The sequence below is a fragment of the Tachyglossus aculeatus genome, chromosome 23, assembly GCF_015852505.1.
Source record: "Tachyglossus aculeatus isolate mTacAcu1 chromosome 23, mTacAcu1.pri, whole genome shotgun sequence".
Lineage (NCBI taxonomy): Eukaryota > Metazoa > Chordata > Mammalia > Monotremata > Tachyglossidae > Tachyglossus > Tachyglossus aculeatus.
The window spans coordinates 42,394,106-42,412,368 of NC_052088.1; the positions used below are offsets into that span (position 1 = coordinate 42,394,106).

At 48.8% G+C, this 18,263-nt stretch overlaps 1 protein-coding gene across 2 annotated transcripts in view; it reads right to left on the bottom strand.

Moving 5' to 3' along the window:
- Positions 1-18,263, bottom strand: part of ZNF410 (zinc finger protein 410) — a 37,777-nt gene that overhangs the window by 14,885 nt on the left and 4,629 nt on the right. For both annotated transcript variants that reach the window (XM_038765702.1, XM_038765703.1), the window contains exons 2-6: positions 17,630-17,779; positions 12,662-12,797; positions 9,895-10,116; positions 5,754-5,945; positions 828-987 (exon numbers count right to left, since the gene is read on the bottom strand). In XM_038765702.1, coding sequence (XP_038621630.1) covers positions 828-987; positions 5,754-5,945; positions 9,895-10,116; positions 12,662-12,797; positions 17,630-17,662 — 743 coding nt within the window. In that variant the 5' untranslated portion in view covers positions 17,663-17,779. The remainder of the gene's footprint in view (positions 1-827; positions 988-5,753; positions 5,946-9,894; positions 10,117-12,661; positions 12,798-17,629; positions 17,780-18,263) is intronic.

An 18,263-nucleotide genomic window follows, 5' to 3' on the forward strand; every position in this document is an offset into this window, starting at 1 on the left:
AATCCGATTAAATACGACTGAATGATCCGCACACAGTGAGCGCTCAATAAATACGACTGAATCAATCAATCGTATTTATTGAGCACTTACTATGTGCAGAGCACTGTACTAAGCGCTTGGGAAGTACAAATTGGCAACATATAGAGACGGTCCCTACCCAACAGTGGGCTCACAGTCTAAAAGCAGCGCGGCTCAGTGGAAAGAGCCCGGGCTTTGGAGTCAGAGGTCGTGGGTTCAAATCCCAGCTCCGCCGCTTGTCAGCTGGGTGACTTTGGGCAAGTCACTTCACTTCTCTGCGCCTCAGTTCCCTCATCTGTCAAATGGGATGAAGACTGTGAGCCCCACGTGGGACAACCTGATCACCCTGTGACCTCCCCAGCGCTTAGAACAGCGCTTTGCACACAGTAAGTGCTTAATAAATGCTATCATTATTATTATTAAAATGAATGACAGAGGAGGGAACCGAGGACCAGAGAAGTGAAGGAACCGGGCCGGGAGCGGCGGAGCCGGGATTCGAACCCCCCTTCGAGACTGTGTTGGGTAGGGACCGTCTCTGTACGTTGCCAACTTGGACTTCCCAAGCGCTTAGTACAGTGCTCTGCACACAGTAGGCGCTCGATAAAGACGACTGAATGAATTCGGGTCCTCCCGACTCCCGGGCCGCTCCGCTAGCTTGCGTTTCCTCGCTCCGGGTGAAAGGATGAGCGACTTCCCCGCCGCTGACGTTACCGGGGCCCGAAATCGGAGGCGTTCCCTGGACGACGGCGAGCCGGGAATCGTCCGCGCTTCGCCCGATCCCGCCCCGGGGAATGGGGGAGACGCCTCACCTGTGGGTCTTGAGGTGGTACTTGAAGTGGGCCGGCCACACGAAGGTCCGGTCGCAGCCTTCCACGGTGCATTTGAGCCTCTTCTCCGCCCTGGGCAAGTGGGGGCCGGGCGCCGGCTCCTTGGGCTGCCCCTCGCCGGGACCGAGGTGCACGCTCTCCCCTGGAACGGGAGACCCGCCGTGAGACCGGGAAATCTCCCGCCGGGCCTCAGGAACGGCCACCGCTCCCGGATCGACGCCCGAGGGTGGGCGGGGGAGCTCCTGCGACCGCCCAAGCGCTCAGCACGGTGCCCTGCACACGGTGAGCGCTCGATAAATACGGTTGATGAGGATCGCCGGCGAGGCGGGGGGCCGGAGCGGCACGGGATTGAGCAGTCGAAACGTCCATCGAGGACCACGCCGCGCCGAGGAAGGCGGCGGAAAACCGTTCCCGAGAAAACTCTCCGGAGGCGCACGCCGGAGCGACTTGACGGCGGAAGGTTTCGGAGAAGAAGAGTCCGTGGAGTCGTGATCACCTCGTATCCCCCCCGGCGCTTAGGACAGTGCTGGGCACATAGTAAGCGACTAAAAGACACCATCATTACAACCTGATGGCCTTGCATCTCCCCCGGCGCTCAGAACAGCGGTTGGCACATAGTAAGCGCTTACCAAATACCATCATCATCATGGGTGATGTCTATCTACATATGTTTGTACATATTTATTACTTTATTTATCTTGTACCTATCTATTCTATTTATTTTATTTCGTTAGTATGTTTGGTTTTGTTCTCTGTTTCCCCCTTCTAGACTGGGGGCCCGCTGTTGGGTAGGGACCGTCTCTGTGTGTTGCCGACTTGGACTTCCCAAGCGCTTAGTCCAGTGCTCTGCACACAGTAAGTGCTCAATAAATACGATTGATTGATTGATAGTGAGCGCTCAACGATTACTCTATTTATTTATTTATCTTACTTGTACCTATCTATTCTATTTATTTCGTTAGTATGTTTGGTTTTGTTCTCTGTCTCCCCCTTCTAGACTGGGAGCCCGCTGTTGGGTAGGGACCGTCTCTGTGTGTTGCCGACTTGGACTTCCCAAGCGCTTAGTCCAGTGCTCTGCACACAGTAAGTGCTCAATAAATACGATTGATTGATTGATAGCGAGCCCTCAATGATTACTCTATTTATTTATCTTACTTGTACATATCTATTCTATTTATTTCGTTAGTATGTTTGGTTTTGTTCTCTGTCTCCCCCTTCTAGACCGTGAGCCCGCTGTTGGGTAGGGACCGTCTCTATGTGTTGCCGACTTGTAGCTTAGTCCAGTGCCCTGCACACGGTAAGCGCTCAATAAATACGATTGATTGATTGATTAAATTATTATTATTATTATCGAAGGCCCATCTCCTCCAGGAAGCCTTCCCTGACTACGCCCTCCTCTCCTCTTCTCCCACTCCCTTCTGGGTCGCCCCGACTTGCTCCCTTAATTCTGCCACCCCCCGGGCCCGGCTCCCCACCACTTTGGTCCACGTCCGTCATCTCTCTCTATTCATCAATCAATCAATCGTATTTATTGAGCGCTTACTGTGTGCAGAGCACTGTACTAAGTGCTTTGGCAACATACAGAGACGGTCCCTACCCGACAGCAGGCTCACGGTCTATTCATGCCCGTCTCTCCCTCTAGACCGTAAGCTCGTTGTGGGCAGGGAACGTGTCTGCTTATTGTTAGACTGCACTCTCAATAAATGGTCAATACATCAATACTACTAATAAATATAAAATTATAAATAGTCGATAAATATATACTACTGATATAAAATTATAAAATGCCGGCACGGCTTGACGGCGGAAGGCGGGGCGAGTCCGCGGAGTCGCAATGGGTCGGAAACGGCTCGGCGGCGTTTGAAGACGTCTTGGGAAATACGGAGGAAAAAGCCCCGTGTGGGATAGGGACTGGGCCCGCTCATTCATTCGTTCAATCGTATTTATTGGGCGCTTACTGTGGGCGCAGCACTGCGCTAAGCGCTCGGGACGGCCCAGCCGGCAACATCTAGAGACGGTCCCTACCCGGCGACGGGCTCACAGTCTAGAAGGGGGAGACGGACGACGAAACAAAGCAGGTGTCAAAATCAGGTGTCCGACCCGACCGGCTTTATCCACCGCAGCGCTCAGTAAAATGTCTGACGTGTAGTAAGCGCTTAACAAATACCATTAGAAAAAAAAAGGGGGGGGATTCATAAATACGATTGATTGATTCATTTGTTCATTCGTTCACTCACTCATCAATCATTGATTGACTGATTGATTCATTCAATCATATTTATTGAGCGCTTACCGTGTGCAGAGCACTGGACTAAGCGCTTTGAAAGTACAAGTTGGTAACATATAGAGACGGTCTCCCATTAGTCCAGTGCTCTGCCCAGCGGGAGCGCTCAATAAATCCCACCGGATGCCTACAGCACCTGTATATATGTATATATGTCTGTACATATTTATTACTCTATTTATTTATTTATTTTACTTGTACCTATCTATTCTATTTACTTTATTTTGTTAGTGTGTTTGGTTTTGTTCTCTGTCTCCCCCTTTTAGACTGTGAGCCCGCTGCTGGGTAGGGACCGTCTCTATATGTTGCCAACTTGGACTTCCCAAGTGCTTAGTCCAGTGCTCTGCACGCAGTAAGCGCTCAATAAATACGATTGATTGATTGATTGATAGTGAGCACTCAACGATTATTTATTTACCTTGAATATTACTCTATTACTCTTGAATGTTACTCTATTACTCTTGAATATTACTCTATTTATTTATTTATTACTCATTTATTTATTTTACTTCTCCATATCTATTCTATTTATTTTATTTTGTTAGTATGTTTGGTTTTGTTCTCTGCCTCCCCCTTTTAGACTGTAAGCCCACTGTTGGATAGGGACTGTTTCTAGATGTTGCCAACTTGGACTTCCCAGGCGCTTAGTCCAGTGCTCTGCACGCGGTAAGCGCTCAATAAATACGATTGATTGATTGATTGACAGTGAGCACTCAACGATTATTTATTTACCTTGAATATTACTCTATTACTCTTGAATGTTACTCTATTACTCTTGAATGTTACTCTATTACTCTTGAATATTACTCTATTTATTTATTTATTACTCATTTATTTATTTTACTTCTCCATATCTATTCTATTTATTTTATTTTGTTAGTATGTTTGGTTCTGTTCTCTGTCTCCCCCTTTTAGACTGTGAGCCCACTGTTGGATAGGGACTGTTTCTAGATGTTGCCAACTTGGACTTCCCAGGCGCTCAGTCCAGTGCTCTGCACGCGGTAAGCGCTCAATAAATACGATTGATTGATTGATTGATAGTGAGCGCTCAACGATTACTCTATTTATTTATTTATCTTACTTGTACATATCTATTCCATTAATTTTATTTTGTTAGTATGTTTGGTTCTGTTCTCTGTCTCCCCCTTCTAGACTGTGAGCCCGCTGTTGGGTAGGGACTGTATGTGTTGCCGACTTGGACTTCCCAAGCGCTTAGTCCAGCGCTCTGCACGCAGTAAGCGCTCAGTAAATACGATTGATTGATTGACTGATAGTGAGCGCTCAACAATTACTCTATTTATTTATTTATTTATCTTGCTTGTACCTACCTATTCTATTTATTTTATTTTGTTAGTATGTTTGGTTCTGTTCTGTCTCCCCCTTCTAGACCGTGAGCCCGCTGTTGGGTAGGGACTGTATGTGTTGCCGACTTGGTCTTCCCAAGCGCTTAGTCCAGCGCTCTGCACGCAGTAAGCGCTCAATAAATACGATTGATTGATTGACTGACAGTGAGCGCTCAACGATTACTCTATTTACCTTGAATATTACTCTATTACTCTTGAATATTACTCTATCACTCTTGAATATTACTCTATTTATTTATTACTCTATTTATTTATTTTACTTGTCCATATCTACTCTATTAATTTTATTTTGTTAGTATGTTTGGTTCTGTTCTGTCTCCCCCTTCTAGACTGTGAGCCCACTGTTGGGTAGGGACTGTCTCTATATGTTGCCAACTTGGACTTCCCAAGTGCTTAGTCCAGCGCTCTGTGCGCGGTAAGCGCTCAATAAATACGACTGATTGATTGATTGACTGATAGCGAGCGCTCAACGATTACTCTATTTATTTATCTTACTTGTACCTATCTATTTATTTTATTTTGTTAGTATGTTTGGTTCTGTTCTGTCTCCCCCTTCTAGACCGTGAGCCCGCTGTCGGGTAGGGACCGTATGTGCTGCCGACTTGTCCTTCCCAAGCGCTTAGTCCAGCGCTCTGCACGCAGTAAGCGCTCAATAAACACGACTGATTGATTGATTGACTGACAGTGAGTGCTCAACGATTACTCTATTTACCTTGAATATTACTCTATTACTCTTGAATATTACTCTATCACTCTTGAATATTACTCTATTTATTTATTTATTACTCTATTTATTTTACTTGTACCTATCTATTCTATTTATTTTATTTTGCTAGTATGTTTTATTTTGTTGTCTGTCTCCCCCTTCTAGACTGTGAGCCCGCTGTCGGGTAGGGACCGTATGTGCTGCCGAGTTGTCCTTCCCAAGCGCTTAGTCCAGCGCTCTGCACGCGGTAAGCGCTCAATAAATACGATTGATTGATTGATTGACTGATAGCGAGCGCTCAACGATTACTCTATCTTACTTGTCCATATCTATTCTGTTAATTTTATTTTGTTAGTATGTTTGGTTCTGTTCTGTCTCCCCCTTCTAGACTGTGACCCCGCTGCTGCCAACCTGTCCTTCCCAAGCGCTCTGCACGCGGTAAGCGCTCAATAAATACGATTGATTGATGGATCGATTGACCACGGACGGACCGGGACGGAGCGGACGGAGAAGGGAGGCGCCAACCCAAGCCGCCGGCGGTCCCGGCTTCTCACCGTTGCCGCCGGCCTTGGCGTTCTTGGCCAGCTGAGCGCGGGTGGCGGCTATCAGGCTGTCGTGGGCCAGCTCCTGGACCCGGAGGAACCACGGCGTGCTGCTGTCCGCGCCCTCGCCGGGCAGGAAGTCGGCCCCGGCGTCCTCGGGCTCATCCTGAACGAACAGCAGGTGCTCGGCCGAGGAGCCCAGGCCTACGGGAGGGGACAGGGAGATATCGGGGTCGGCCTGTTTCCCCCTCGACCGGGAGGAAGAGCCTGGTCCATGCCAAGCCGGCTTGGGGTGGGTGGCTGGGAGAGACGCCCGCCGATCCCGCCCTCCACCGCCCCGGCGGGAAAGGAAAAGAGGGGCCGCGGCGTCCTCCACACCGGCTCTCCTCGGTGTCCATCCCTCCACCACCCCGGCGGGAAAGGGGAAAGCAGCTCCAGCGTGGGGAGGCCGCTTGAGCGGTGGGTTCTGGATTTGAATCCTCGCGGGGCCCCCCGCGTCCCGTGCGTCTCCTGATCCCCCCGGGGGCCACCGTGCTCTTGGATCGCGAGCCTCCCGCGGGGCTGGAGGAGCGACGGGCCCCAAAACCCGGGAGCCGGAGGACGGGGGGGTCTCCGCAGGTCACCTCGCTTCGGGCCTCGGTCCCCTCGCCTGTAAAATGGGGGCGGAGACCGTGAGCCCCACGACCCGGTGAGCTTGTATCCACACCAGAGCTGAGCTCGGCGCCTGACGTGCAGGAGGGAAGCTCAGCGGAATGAAGCCGGGCTTGGGTTCGAATCCCGGCCCCGCCGCCCGTCACCTGGGTGACTCTGGGCGAGTCACTTCACTTCCCTGGGCCTCGGTGACCTCAGCTGGAAAATGGGGATGAAGACGGTGAGCCCACCGTGGGACAATCTGATCACCTCGTAGCCTCCCCAGCGCTTAGAACAGTGCTTGGCACATAGTAAGCGCTTAACAAAATGCCATCATCATTATTACTATATAGTAAGCGCTTACCAAATACCACAATTATGATTATTATTATAGACGGTGTCTGACTCCCACCTGAGGATTCTTTTCTCATGCTTACTTAGGACCGTCTCTATATGTTGCCAATTTGTACTTCCCAAGCGCTTAGTACAGTGCTCTGCACATAGTAAGCGCTCAATAAATACAATTGATTGATTGATTGATTGATTGCGGTGCTCTGCACACAATCAACGGTATTTATTGAGCGCTTCCTGTGTGCCGAGCACTGTACTAAGCGTCTGGGAAAGAACAGTACGACAGAGCTGGTGGACACAATTCCTGCCCACAGGGAGTTTGCACTCTACGGGGGAGACGGGTAAGAAAACTGCACGTCGGGGAACGAAGCACTCGGATTTTCCCCTTTATCCACCTTTTCTCGACATTTCCGTCCGGATTCGTCATTTCTTTCTTTCCATTAATTCATTCATTCAACTGTATCGATTAGGCGCTTACTGTGTGCACAGCACCGTACTGAGCGCTTGACGTCCGTCTCCCCCTCTAGACGGCAAGCTCCTTGCGGGCAGGGCAGCGAATCGGTCCATCGTTATTATTACATTATTCTCAGGAAGTATTAGATTATTGAGTTATTAATATTATCACTTATTATAATTAATATAACCATTAATTATAATTAAGTGTACCCCCCATTAGTATTATTATTACTAGGTGAATTACGTTGCGGGCAGGGCAGTGAATCGGTCCATCGTCATTACATTGTTCTCAGGAAGTATTAGATTATTGAGTTATTAACATTATCACATCTTATAATTCATATAACCATTAATTATAATTAAGTGTACCCCCCATTAGTATTATTATTACTAGGTGAATTACGTTGCGGGCAGGGCAGTGAATCGGTCCATCGTCATTACATTGTTCTCAGGAAGTATTAGATTATTGAGTTATTAACATTATCACATCTTATAATTAATATAACCATTAATTATAATTAAGTGCACCCCCCTATTAGTATTATTATTACTAGGTGAATTACGTTGCGGGCAGGGCAGTGAATCGGTCCATCGTCATTACATTGTTCTCAGGAAGTATTAGATTATTGAGTTATTAACATTATCACATCTTATAATTAATATAACCATTAATTATAATTAAGTGCACCCCCCTATTAGTATTATTATTACTAGGTGAATTACGTTGCGGGCAGGGCAGTGAATCGGTCCATCGTCATTACATTGTTCTCAGGAAGTATCAGATTATTGAGTTATTAACATTATCACATCTTATAATTAATATAACCATTAATTATAATTAAGTGTACCCCCCTATGAGTATTATTATTACTAGGTGAATTACGTTGCGGGCAGGGCAGTGAATCGGTCCATCGTTATTACATTATTCACAGGAAGTATTAGACTATTGAGTTAATAATATTATCACATAATATAACCATTATAATTAAGTGTGCCCCCCATTAGTATTATTATTACTAAGTGAATTACATTGCAGGCAGGGCAGTGAATCGGTCCATCGTCATCACATTATTCTCAGGAAGTATTAGATTATTGAGTTATTAATATCATCACATCTTATAATTAATATAACCATTAATTATAATTAAGTGCAGCCCCCTATTAGTATTATTATTACTAGGTGAATTACGTTGCGGGCAGGGCAGTGACTCGGTCCATCATTATTACATTGTTCTCAGGAAGTATTAGATTATTGAGTTATTAATATTATCACATCTTATAATATAACCATTAATTATAATTAAGTGCACCCCCCTATTAGTATTATTATTACTAGGTGAATTACGTTGCGGGCAGGGCAGTGAATCGGTCCATCGTCATTACATTGTTCTCAGGAAGTATCAGATTATTGAGTTATTAACATTATCACATCTTATAATTAATATAACCATTAATTATAATTAAGTGTGCCCCCCATTACTATTATTATTACTAGGCGAATTAAATTGCGGGCAGGGCAGTGAATCGGTCCATCGTTATTACATTATTCACAGGAAGTATTAGACTATTAATAATATTATCACATCTTATAATATAACCATTAATTATAATTAAGTGTGCCCCCCTATTAGTATTATTATTACTAAGTGAATTACGTTGCGGGCAGGGCAGTGAATCGGTCCATCGTCATTACATTATTCTCAGGAAGTATTAGATTATTGAGTTATTAATATCATCACATCTTATAATTAATATAACCATTAATTATAATCAAGTGCAGCCCCCTATTAGTATTATTATTACTAGGTGAATTACGTTGGACGCAGTCTCTGTCCTGCACAGGCGTCCCTAGCCCGCGCTTTCTTTTTCTTGTGGTATTTGTGAAGCGCCGACCCTAGTCCGCGCTTTCTTTTTCTTGTGGTATTTGTGAAGCGCCGACTCTAATAATAATACTACTAATAATTGTGGTATTTGTTAAGCGCTTACTACATGTCAAGCGCTGTTCTAAGTGCCGGGGGAGATCCAAGTGACGCAGTCTCTGTCCTGCACAGGCGTCCCTAGCCCGCGCTTTCTTTTTCTTGTGGTATTTGTGAAGCGCCGACCCTAGTCCGCGCTTTCTTTTTCTTGTGGTATTTGTGAAGCGCCGACTCTAATAATAATATTACTACTAATTTTGGTATTTATTAAGCGCTTACTACGTGTCAAGCGCTGTTCTAAGTGCCGGGGGAGATCCAAGTGACGCAGTCTCTGTCCTGCACAGGCGTCCCTAGCCCGCGCTTTCTTTTTCTTGTGGTATTTGTGAAGCGCCGACTCTAATAATAATATTACTACTAATTTTGGTATTTATTAAGCGCTTACTACGTGTCAAGCGCAGTTCTAAGCGCCGGGGGAGATCCAAGTGACGCAGTCTCTGTCCTGCACAGGCGTCCCTAGCCCGCGCTTTCTTTTTCTTGTGGTATTTGTGAAGCGCCGACTCTAATAATAATATTACTACTAATTTTGGTATTTATTAAGCGCTTACTACGTGTCAAGCGCTGTTCTAAGCGCCGGGGGAGATCCGAGTGAATGAAGTCGGGCCCAAAACCTTTCCCGCAGGGGGCTCGCAGTCCCTGCAGGAGGGAGACCGGGGGAACCGAGGCCCTCGGGAGGGAAGTGACTTTCCCAAGGTCTCCCGGCGGGCTTCTCGGAGGCGGAGGGTGGCGGGGAGGGTGCGCACCTGCTCTGGTGAGGTTGAGGAGGATGAAGGAAGTGCTGTCGCCGGGCTGCAGGTCCTGCAGGAGGCCCGGGGGGTCCGGGCCGGAGGGGAGGCCGGGGGATTTCTGCGCCGGCCCGGCCCCCCGCGGCTCCTCCCCGTTGGGCCCCACGCTCACCCGGACGCTCCGCAGCACGGAGGAGGGAGGGATCTCCTTGGAGGAGCGCGTCTGGCTGGCGCTGTCATCTGGGGTGGGGAAAAAACTAGTGGGGGAGGCGCCGCCGGCGCCCCGGGGGGCTGTGCTAAACGCTGGGGCGGAGGCGAGCTACCCGGGGGAGGAGGCGGGCCCGGCCCGCGTGGGGCTCGCCGTCTCCGTCCCCGTTTTACAGGTTGGGGAACCGAGGCACGGGGAAGGCGACAGGGGAAGGAGACAGAGATGGAGAGAGAGTGAAGGAGGCAGAGAGAGAGACAGAGAGAAGGAGACAGAGGGATGGAGAGGGAGAGAAGGAGGCAGAGAGGAGACAGAGAAGGAGACAGAGAGGGAGACAGAAGGAGAGGAGGCAGAGAGAGAGACAGAGAGGAGACAGAGAGAAGGAGGCAGAGGGACAGAGAGAAGGAGACAGAGAGAAGGAGACAGAGATGGAGAGAGAGAGAAGGAGGCAGAGAGAGACAGAGAGGAGAGAGAGGAGACAGAGATGGAGAGAGAGAGCTGGAGAGAGAGAGAGAAGGAGGAGGAGAGAGAGAAGGAGAGAGATGGAGAGAGAGAGAAGGAGGCAGAGAGAGACAGAGAGAAGGAGACAGAGAGAAGGAGGCAGAGAGAGACAGAGAAGGAAACAGAGAGGAGACAGAGAGATGGAGAGAGAGTGAAGGAGGCAGAGAGAGAGACAGAGAGAAGGAGACAGAGAAGGAGACACAGAGAAGGAGACAGAGAGAAGGAGGCAGAGAGAGAGACAAAGAGAAGGAGACAGAGAGAAGGAGGCAGAGAAGGAGACAGAGAGAAGGACACAGAGAGAAGGAGACAGAGAAGGAGACACAGAGAAGGAGACAGAGAGAAGGAGGCAGAGAGAGAGACAAAGAGAAGGAGACAGAGGAGACAGAGAGAAGGAGACAGAGAGATGGAGAGAGAGAGAGAAGGAGGCAGAGAGAGAGAGGAGACAGAGATGGAGAGAGAGAGGGAGACAGAGAGAGAGACAGAGAGATGGAGAGACAGTGAAGGAGGCAGAGAGACAGAGAGAAGGAGACAGAGTGATGGCGAGAGAGAGAGAATGAGGCAGAGAGAGACAGAGAGGAGACAGAGAAGGAGACAGAGAGAAGAAGACAGAGAGGGAGAAAGAGAGAAGGAGAGAGAGAGAAGGAGGCAGAGAGAGAGACAGAGAGAAGGAGACAGAGGAGACAGAGAGAAGGAGGCAGAGAGAGACAGAGAGAAGGAGACAGAGGAGACAGAGAGATGGAGAGAGAAAAGGAGACAGGGAGAGAGAGACAGAGAGGAGAAAGAAGGAGACAAAGATGGAGAGAGAGAGAGAGAAGGAGGCAGAGAGAGACAGAGAGAAGGAGACAGAGAAGGAGACAGAGAGATGGAGAGAGAGAAGGAGGCAAAGAGAGAGACAGAGAGGAGACAGAGAAGGAGACAGAGAGGAGACAGAGAGAAGGAGGCAGAGAGAGACAGAGAAGGAGACAGAGAGGAGACAGAGATGGAGAGAGAGTGAAGGAGGTAGAGAGAGAGACAGAGAGAAGGAGACAGAGGGAAGGAGAGAGAGAGAAGGAGGCAGAGAGGGAGAAAGAGGGAGACAGAGAGGAGACAGAGAGAAGGAGACAGAGGGAGACAGAAGGAGAGAGAGAGAGAAGGAGAGAGAGAAGGAGGCAGAGAGACAGATAAGGAGACAGAGGAGACAGAGAAGGAGACAGAGAGAAGGAGACAGAGAGGGAGACAGAGAGGAGACAGTGAGAGGGAGACAGAGGGAGGGAGACAGAGAAGTAGACAGAGAGAAGTAGACAGAGAGAAGGAGACAGCGATGGAGACAGAGAAAAGGAGACACAGAGAAGGAGACAGAGAGAAGGGGAGACAGAGAGGGAGACAGAAAGAAGGAGACAGCCAGAGGGACGGACACACACACACACACACACACACACACACACACACACACACACACACACACACACACACACACACACACACACACACAGAGAGTCCGGAGCCCATCTGGAGGCGAGTGGAATCCGCCAGGGGCCAGGACGGAAATACTTTTACTTTTAATGGTATCTGTTAAGCGCTTACGGTGCGCTGGGCACTGGTCTAAGCACTGGGGTAGATACAAGCTCATCAGGTTGGACACAGTCCCTGTCCCTCATGGGGCTCCCAGTCTCCTCCCCATTTTCCGGTGAGGTGACTGAGGCGCTGAGGAGGGAAGTGACATAACAATCCGCTCGATCATCCCGTCAGTCGTATTTATCGAGCGCTTACTGCGTGCAGAGCGCTGGACTAAGCGCTTGGAAAGTACAATTCAGCAAGGAATAAGGCACAATCCCTACCCAACCAAGGGCTCGCGGTCAAGCGCTACGGGCCAGGCACTGTCCTAAACTCCTTCCGTCTCCCGGGAGGCAACTCTACCTCTTCTGGTTACCCTCAAAGGACGGACGTTGCCCTTTCCCTCTTGGTTTCAGTTAAGCACACTCCCGTCTCCGTGGGTATTTTCCCCCCACACTCACCCGACGGTTCCCCTCTCTCCCCCATTCCCGTCGCCCATCCGAGAGCCGGAGGGGTCTCCGGTCACCGCCCCGGCCGGGGTGGTACCTGGCAAGAGCATCCGGCTGCATTCTGAGGTGTCGGTCACGGGCAGGAGGGACAGGCAGGCGATGTCCTTGGGCTCCGGTTCCACCAGCCCCTGGCCCAGAGGGATGGCTGTGTTCTGAACAAACTGAACCAGCAGCTGAAGGGAAATCGGAAAAGAAAAAAAAAAAGAGAAAGGGCAATCCTGAGAAGAATCGTGGCATTTGTTAAACGGCTAGCCATCTTCAACTGTTCGCTCTCGCCGCCTCCAAACATGCCCACGTCTCCCCTCTCCTAAAAGAACCCTCCTTTGACCCCGCGGTTATCGCCCCATCTCCCTCCTTCCCTTCCTCTCCAAACCCCTTGAGCGAGCCGTCGACGCCCCCGTCTCGAATTCCTCTGCTCCGATTCTCTCCCGGACCCCCTCCGATCTGGCTTGCGTCCCTTTCGCTCCGCCGAGATGGCCCGCTCAGAGGTCACCGATGACCTCCTTCTCGCCAAATCCAATGCCCTCTGCCCCATCCTAATCCCCCTCGACCACCTTCGACACTGTGGACCGCCCTCTTCTCCCGGAAACGTCATCCAGCCTCGGTTTCCCTGACTCTGTCCTCTCCCGGTTCTCCTCCTATCTCTCTGGCCGCTCATTCTCAGTCTCCTTCCTCACCCCCTGACTGTGGGGGTCCCTCAAAGCTCAGTTCCGGGTCCCCTTCTATTCTCCATCTCCACCCACTCCCTTGGAGAACTCACTCGCTCCCATGGCTTCAACTACCTCCTCTATGCCGATGATACTCAAATCTCCATCTCCAGCCCTGATGTCTCTCCCTCTCTCCAAGACATCTCTACTCGGATGTCCTCTCATAACCACAAACCTACCGAGTCCAAAACAGGGCTCCTTACCTTCCCACCCAAACCCCGTCCTCCCCCTGACTTTCCCGTCACTGTAGACGGCACCGCCGTCCTTCCCGTCTCCCAAGCCCGTATCCTTGGCGATATCCTTGACTCGTCTCTCTCATTCGAACCATCCCCGGCTCCTGTCGGTCCCACCTTCACCATGTCGCTAAAATCCGTCCTTTCCTCTCCATCCAAACCGCTACCGCATTAATACACTCACTCCTTCTCTCCCGCCTGGATTACTGCATCAGTAATCCTCAAATCCCAAATCCTCAAATCCCACAGCCAATCACTCTCCCCTCATTCAAAGCCTTATTGAAGGCCCACCTCCTCCAAGAGGCCTTCCCAGATTTAGCCCCGCTTTTCCTCATCTCCCACTCCCTTCTGCGCCCCGCGACTCGCTTCCTTTGGTCTCCCCCCCTCCCCACAGCACTTATGTACGTATCTACCATTTTATATATTTATAGTGATGTCTATTTGTGTTGATGTCTGTCTCCCCCCCTCTAGACTGTGAGCTCATTGTGGGCAGGGATTGTCACTCTTTATTGCTGTACTGTACTTGCCCAAGCGCTTAGTACAGTGCTCTGCACACAGTAAGCGCTCAATAAATACGATTGAAGAAGAAGAGTACGCGCTTAATACGACTGAATGAATTGAATGAATGCGCCAGGTGCTGGAGTGGACACAACTCAATCACGTTGGATACAGTCCCCGTCCCACGCGGGGCTCACGGTCTCAACCTCCATTTTTCAGATGAGGTAACTGAGGCCCCGAGAAGGGAAGTGACTTGACCAAGGTCACCCAGCGGGCATGTGGCAAAGCCAGGATTAGAATCCAGGACCTCTGATTCCTAGGCCCTGACTTTTTCCACTGGGTGTTCCCCTGTGCCTCAGTTTCCTCAACTGTAAAATGGGAATTCAATCCCTCTTCTCCCTCCTACTTTGCCTGTGAGCCCTGTGCGGGACAGGGACCGTGTCCACCCTATTTCACTTGTCCCTACCCCAGTGCCTAGAACAGTTTTCACCACATAGTAAGTGCTTAACAAATACCAGAAAAAAAAAGACAAAGACGTGACAAGCAGTGTGGCTCAGTGGAAAGAGCCCGGGCTTTGGAGTCGCAGGTCAGGGGTTCAAATCCCGGCTCCGCCAATTGTCAGCTGTGTGACTTTGGGCAAGTCGCTTATCGTCTCTGTGCCTCATCTGTAAAATGGGGATTAAAACTGAGAACTCCCCCGTGGGACCACCTGATCACCTTGCAATCTCCCCGGCGCTTAGAACAGTGCTTTGCACGTAGTAAGCACTTAACAAATGCCATCATTATTATTATTCTTTTAGACTGCGAGCCCACTGTTGGGTAGGGACTGTCTCTATATGTTGCCAGCTTGTACTTCCCAAGCGCTTAGTACAGTGCTCTGCACACAGTAAGCGCTCAATAAATGCCATCATTATTATTATTCTTTTAGACTGTGAGCCCACTGTTGGGTAGGGACCGTCTCTATGTGTTGCCAACTTGGACTTCCCAAGCGCTTAGTACAGTGCTCTGCACACAGTAAGCGCTCAATAAATGCCATCATTATTATTATTCTTTTAGACTGCGAGCCCACTGTTGGGTAGGGACTGTCTCTATATGTTGCCAACTTGTACTTCCCAAGCGCTTAGTACAGTGCTCTGCACACAGTAAGTGCTCAATAAACAAATATTGGTGAAGGCTGATCTAATTATCCCGCGACGACCCCAGCGCTGAGCACATTCAGAGCTTAATAAATATCCCAATAAACCACGAAGGCTTCCGGAATTTATCAGAGTTAGTAGGGGGTCAACGGAAAAGCAGGGAAAAAGGTGACCGGGGAAGAGCACGCTCCTTCCTTTCTTGGGCAAAGCCGTCTGTCTTTTCCTGGTATTTGCTGAGCGCTTACTCCGGATCCAACACTGTGCTGAGCGCCGGGGGAGATGCAGGTCGGTCGGGTGGGCTCGCAGTCCCAGTTCGCGCGGGGACCGAATCCCATTTGGCAGTGGGGGAAACGGAGGCCCGGAGAAATCACCCCACCGGCTCTCAGGCCGCTAGACCACTCCGCGTCCCCTCTCCCGCCCCGGTCACGGCGGCTTCCAAAATGGCTAGAGGAATTCCTCTCTTCTAACGAAATCGAAACCAGAGGCGGTTTATTTTCTCATCCCCGTCCGCCCAGCAGGCAGAAACCCGGGCGAAGGAGGAAAACGCGAACCCCACGCTTAATCGTGACGGCCGCTTGGCCCTGGCTGGGACCTTGGCTTTTTTTTGGCCCCCTGCACATTTGTTAAGCGCTTAATAAATGCCATCATTATTATTATTATAAATGCCATTATTATTATTACTATGTGCCAGAATTTACAAGTCTGTTTATACTAACGATGCGCATATATCTATATTTATATATATACACATATATATCATATATCCATAATTCTATTTATTTATATTGTTTACATATTATATATAATATAAATAATATATTATATAATATATGTAATATATAATATTGTATAATGTATAATATATAATAAAATATATAATATATAGTATGTTATATATTATATAATATACAATATTATATAATATATAATATAATACATTATGTAATATATTATATAATATATACTATAATACATTATGTAATATATAATCATATTTATTTATATATAAATATATATTTATATATACTATATATAAACAGTGCCTGTTTACTTGGTTTGATGCCTGTCTCCGCCCTTGTGTGGGCAGGGTTTGTCTCCATGTGTTGCTGAACTGTACTTTCCAAGCGCTTAATACAGTGCTCGGCACATAGTAAGCGCTCAATATGAATTGAGCCCCCTTTTTCCTCTCCTCCCCGTCCCCACCACCTTCCCCTCCCCACAACACCTATATACACACCTATATATGCACAGCACCTATATATGTTTGGACAGATTTATTCCTCTATTTATTTTACTTGTACATATTCACTACTCTATTTATTTGGTTAACGATGTGCATTTAGCTTTACTTCTATTTACTCTGACGACTTGACACTTGTCCACGTGTTTTGTTTTGTGGTCCGTCTCCCCCTTCTAGCCCGTGAGCCCATTATTGGGAAGCCCATTATAATTCATTCATTATTGGGAAGCCCATTCCGGAGCGCTTAGTATAGTGCTCTGCACACAGTAAGCGCTCAGTAAATACGATCGAATGAATGAATAATAATCACAGATACACGTCCATCGGGTTGGACCCGGTCCCTGGCCCACATCAGTCAGTCGATTGTATCTACTGAGCGCTTACTGTAGGCAGGGCACTGTACTAAGCGCTTGGGAGAGGATAACACGGCACAATAGAGTAGAGAAGCAGCACCGGCTACAGCCCGGGCCTGGGACTCAGAAGGTTCTGGGTTCAAATCCTGGATTCGCCACTTTCCTGCTGAGGGACCTTGGGCAAATCACTTCACTTCTCCGGGCCTCAGTGACGTCATCTGTCAAATGGGGACGGAGACCGTGAGCCCCACATGGGACCGCGTCCAACCCGATGTGCTCGTATCCGCCCCGGTGCTTAGTACAGTGCCTGGCACATAGTAAACGCTTAACGAACATCGTAAGAATTATGGCACATAGTAAACGCTTAACGAATATCCTAAGAATTATATATTTTTTTTAAGAAGCAGCGAAGCCTAGAGGAGCGCGCCCCGGCCCCGGCGTCAGGACCTAGATTCGAATCCTCGCTCTGCCGCTTGCCTCCTGTGTGACCTTGGGCAAGTCGCTTCGCTTCTCTGTGCCTCAGTTCCCTCCTCCGGATAAACAGGGACTGAGGCTGCGAGCTTCGTGTCCCCACCCCGGCGCTTAAATTCATTCGGTCGTATTTATTGAGCACTTACTGCGTGCAGACCACTGCAGAATAGTGCCTGGCACATAGTAAGTGCTTAACAAATACCACACTGATAATAACAATTTATATTATTATAGCCCTTATAATGTTCTTTATTATTATTATTATTATTAAACCGGGCCCAGAGAGATGGGGGGGCCCCTTATTATAAACCTTAATAATATTCTTTACTATTATTATTAAACCAGGCCCGGATTTGCACCCGCTCACCTCCGGTTTGGATTCTAACTCATCCGATAACATTGATTCTGCTTCCAAACCCTGCGGCCGTCTGGGAGGAGGAAGGGCGCTCGGCCTGGAGTCAGCGTTCCCCTCCCGGAATTCTCATATTTCCCGAGGGCGGGTACGGACCTCCTTCATCTGAAACAGGAAAGGGAGACCGGTTTTCAGGAGCTCGGAGCGCCGGGGAAAGAAGGCGGACCGGGAATCCACGGTTAGGTGAACCTTGCCGGCCCGGGGAAACCCGTCGGTTCGCGGATTTGACTTCATTCCCGCTCATCCTTCGGCTCGCCGAGGGCCGGGAATGTCACGGCGGACGTACTGCGGGCGCCCAAGCGCTTAGGGCAGCGCGCCGTGCAAAAGGAGCGCTCAGTAGATAGCTCTGTTGAAAGGCTTGGTGGAGAAGGCTAAGAGGATTTAAATACGATTGATGAGGATTTGGCTTTCCTGGAATTTAAAGAGAAGCAGTGGGGCCTAATGGAAGGACTTTGTTTGGTTTTTTTTTTACACCGGCTTTCCTGGAATTTAAAGAGAAGCAGTGGGGCCTAATGGAAGGATTTTTCTTTGTTTTTTTTTTTTTTACACCGGTATGTACAATTCATAGGATATTTGTTACCCATTGACT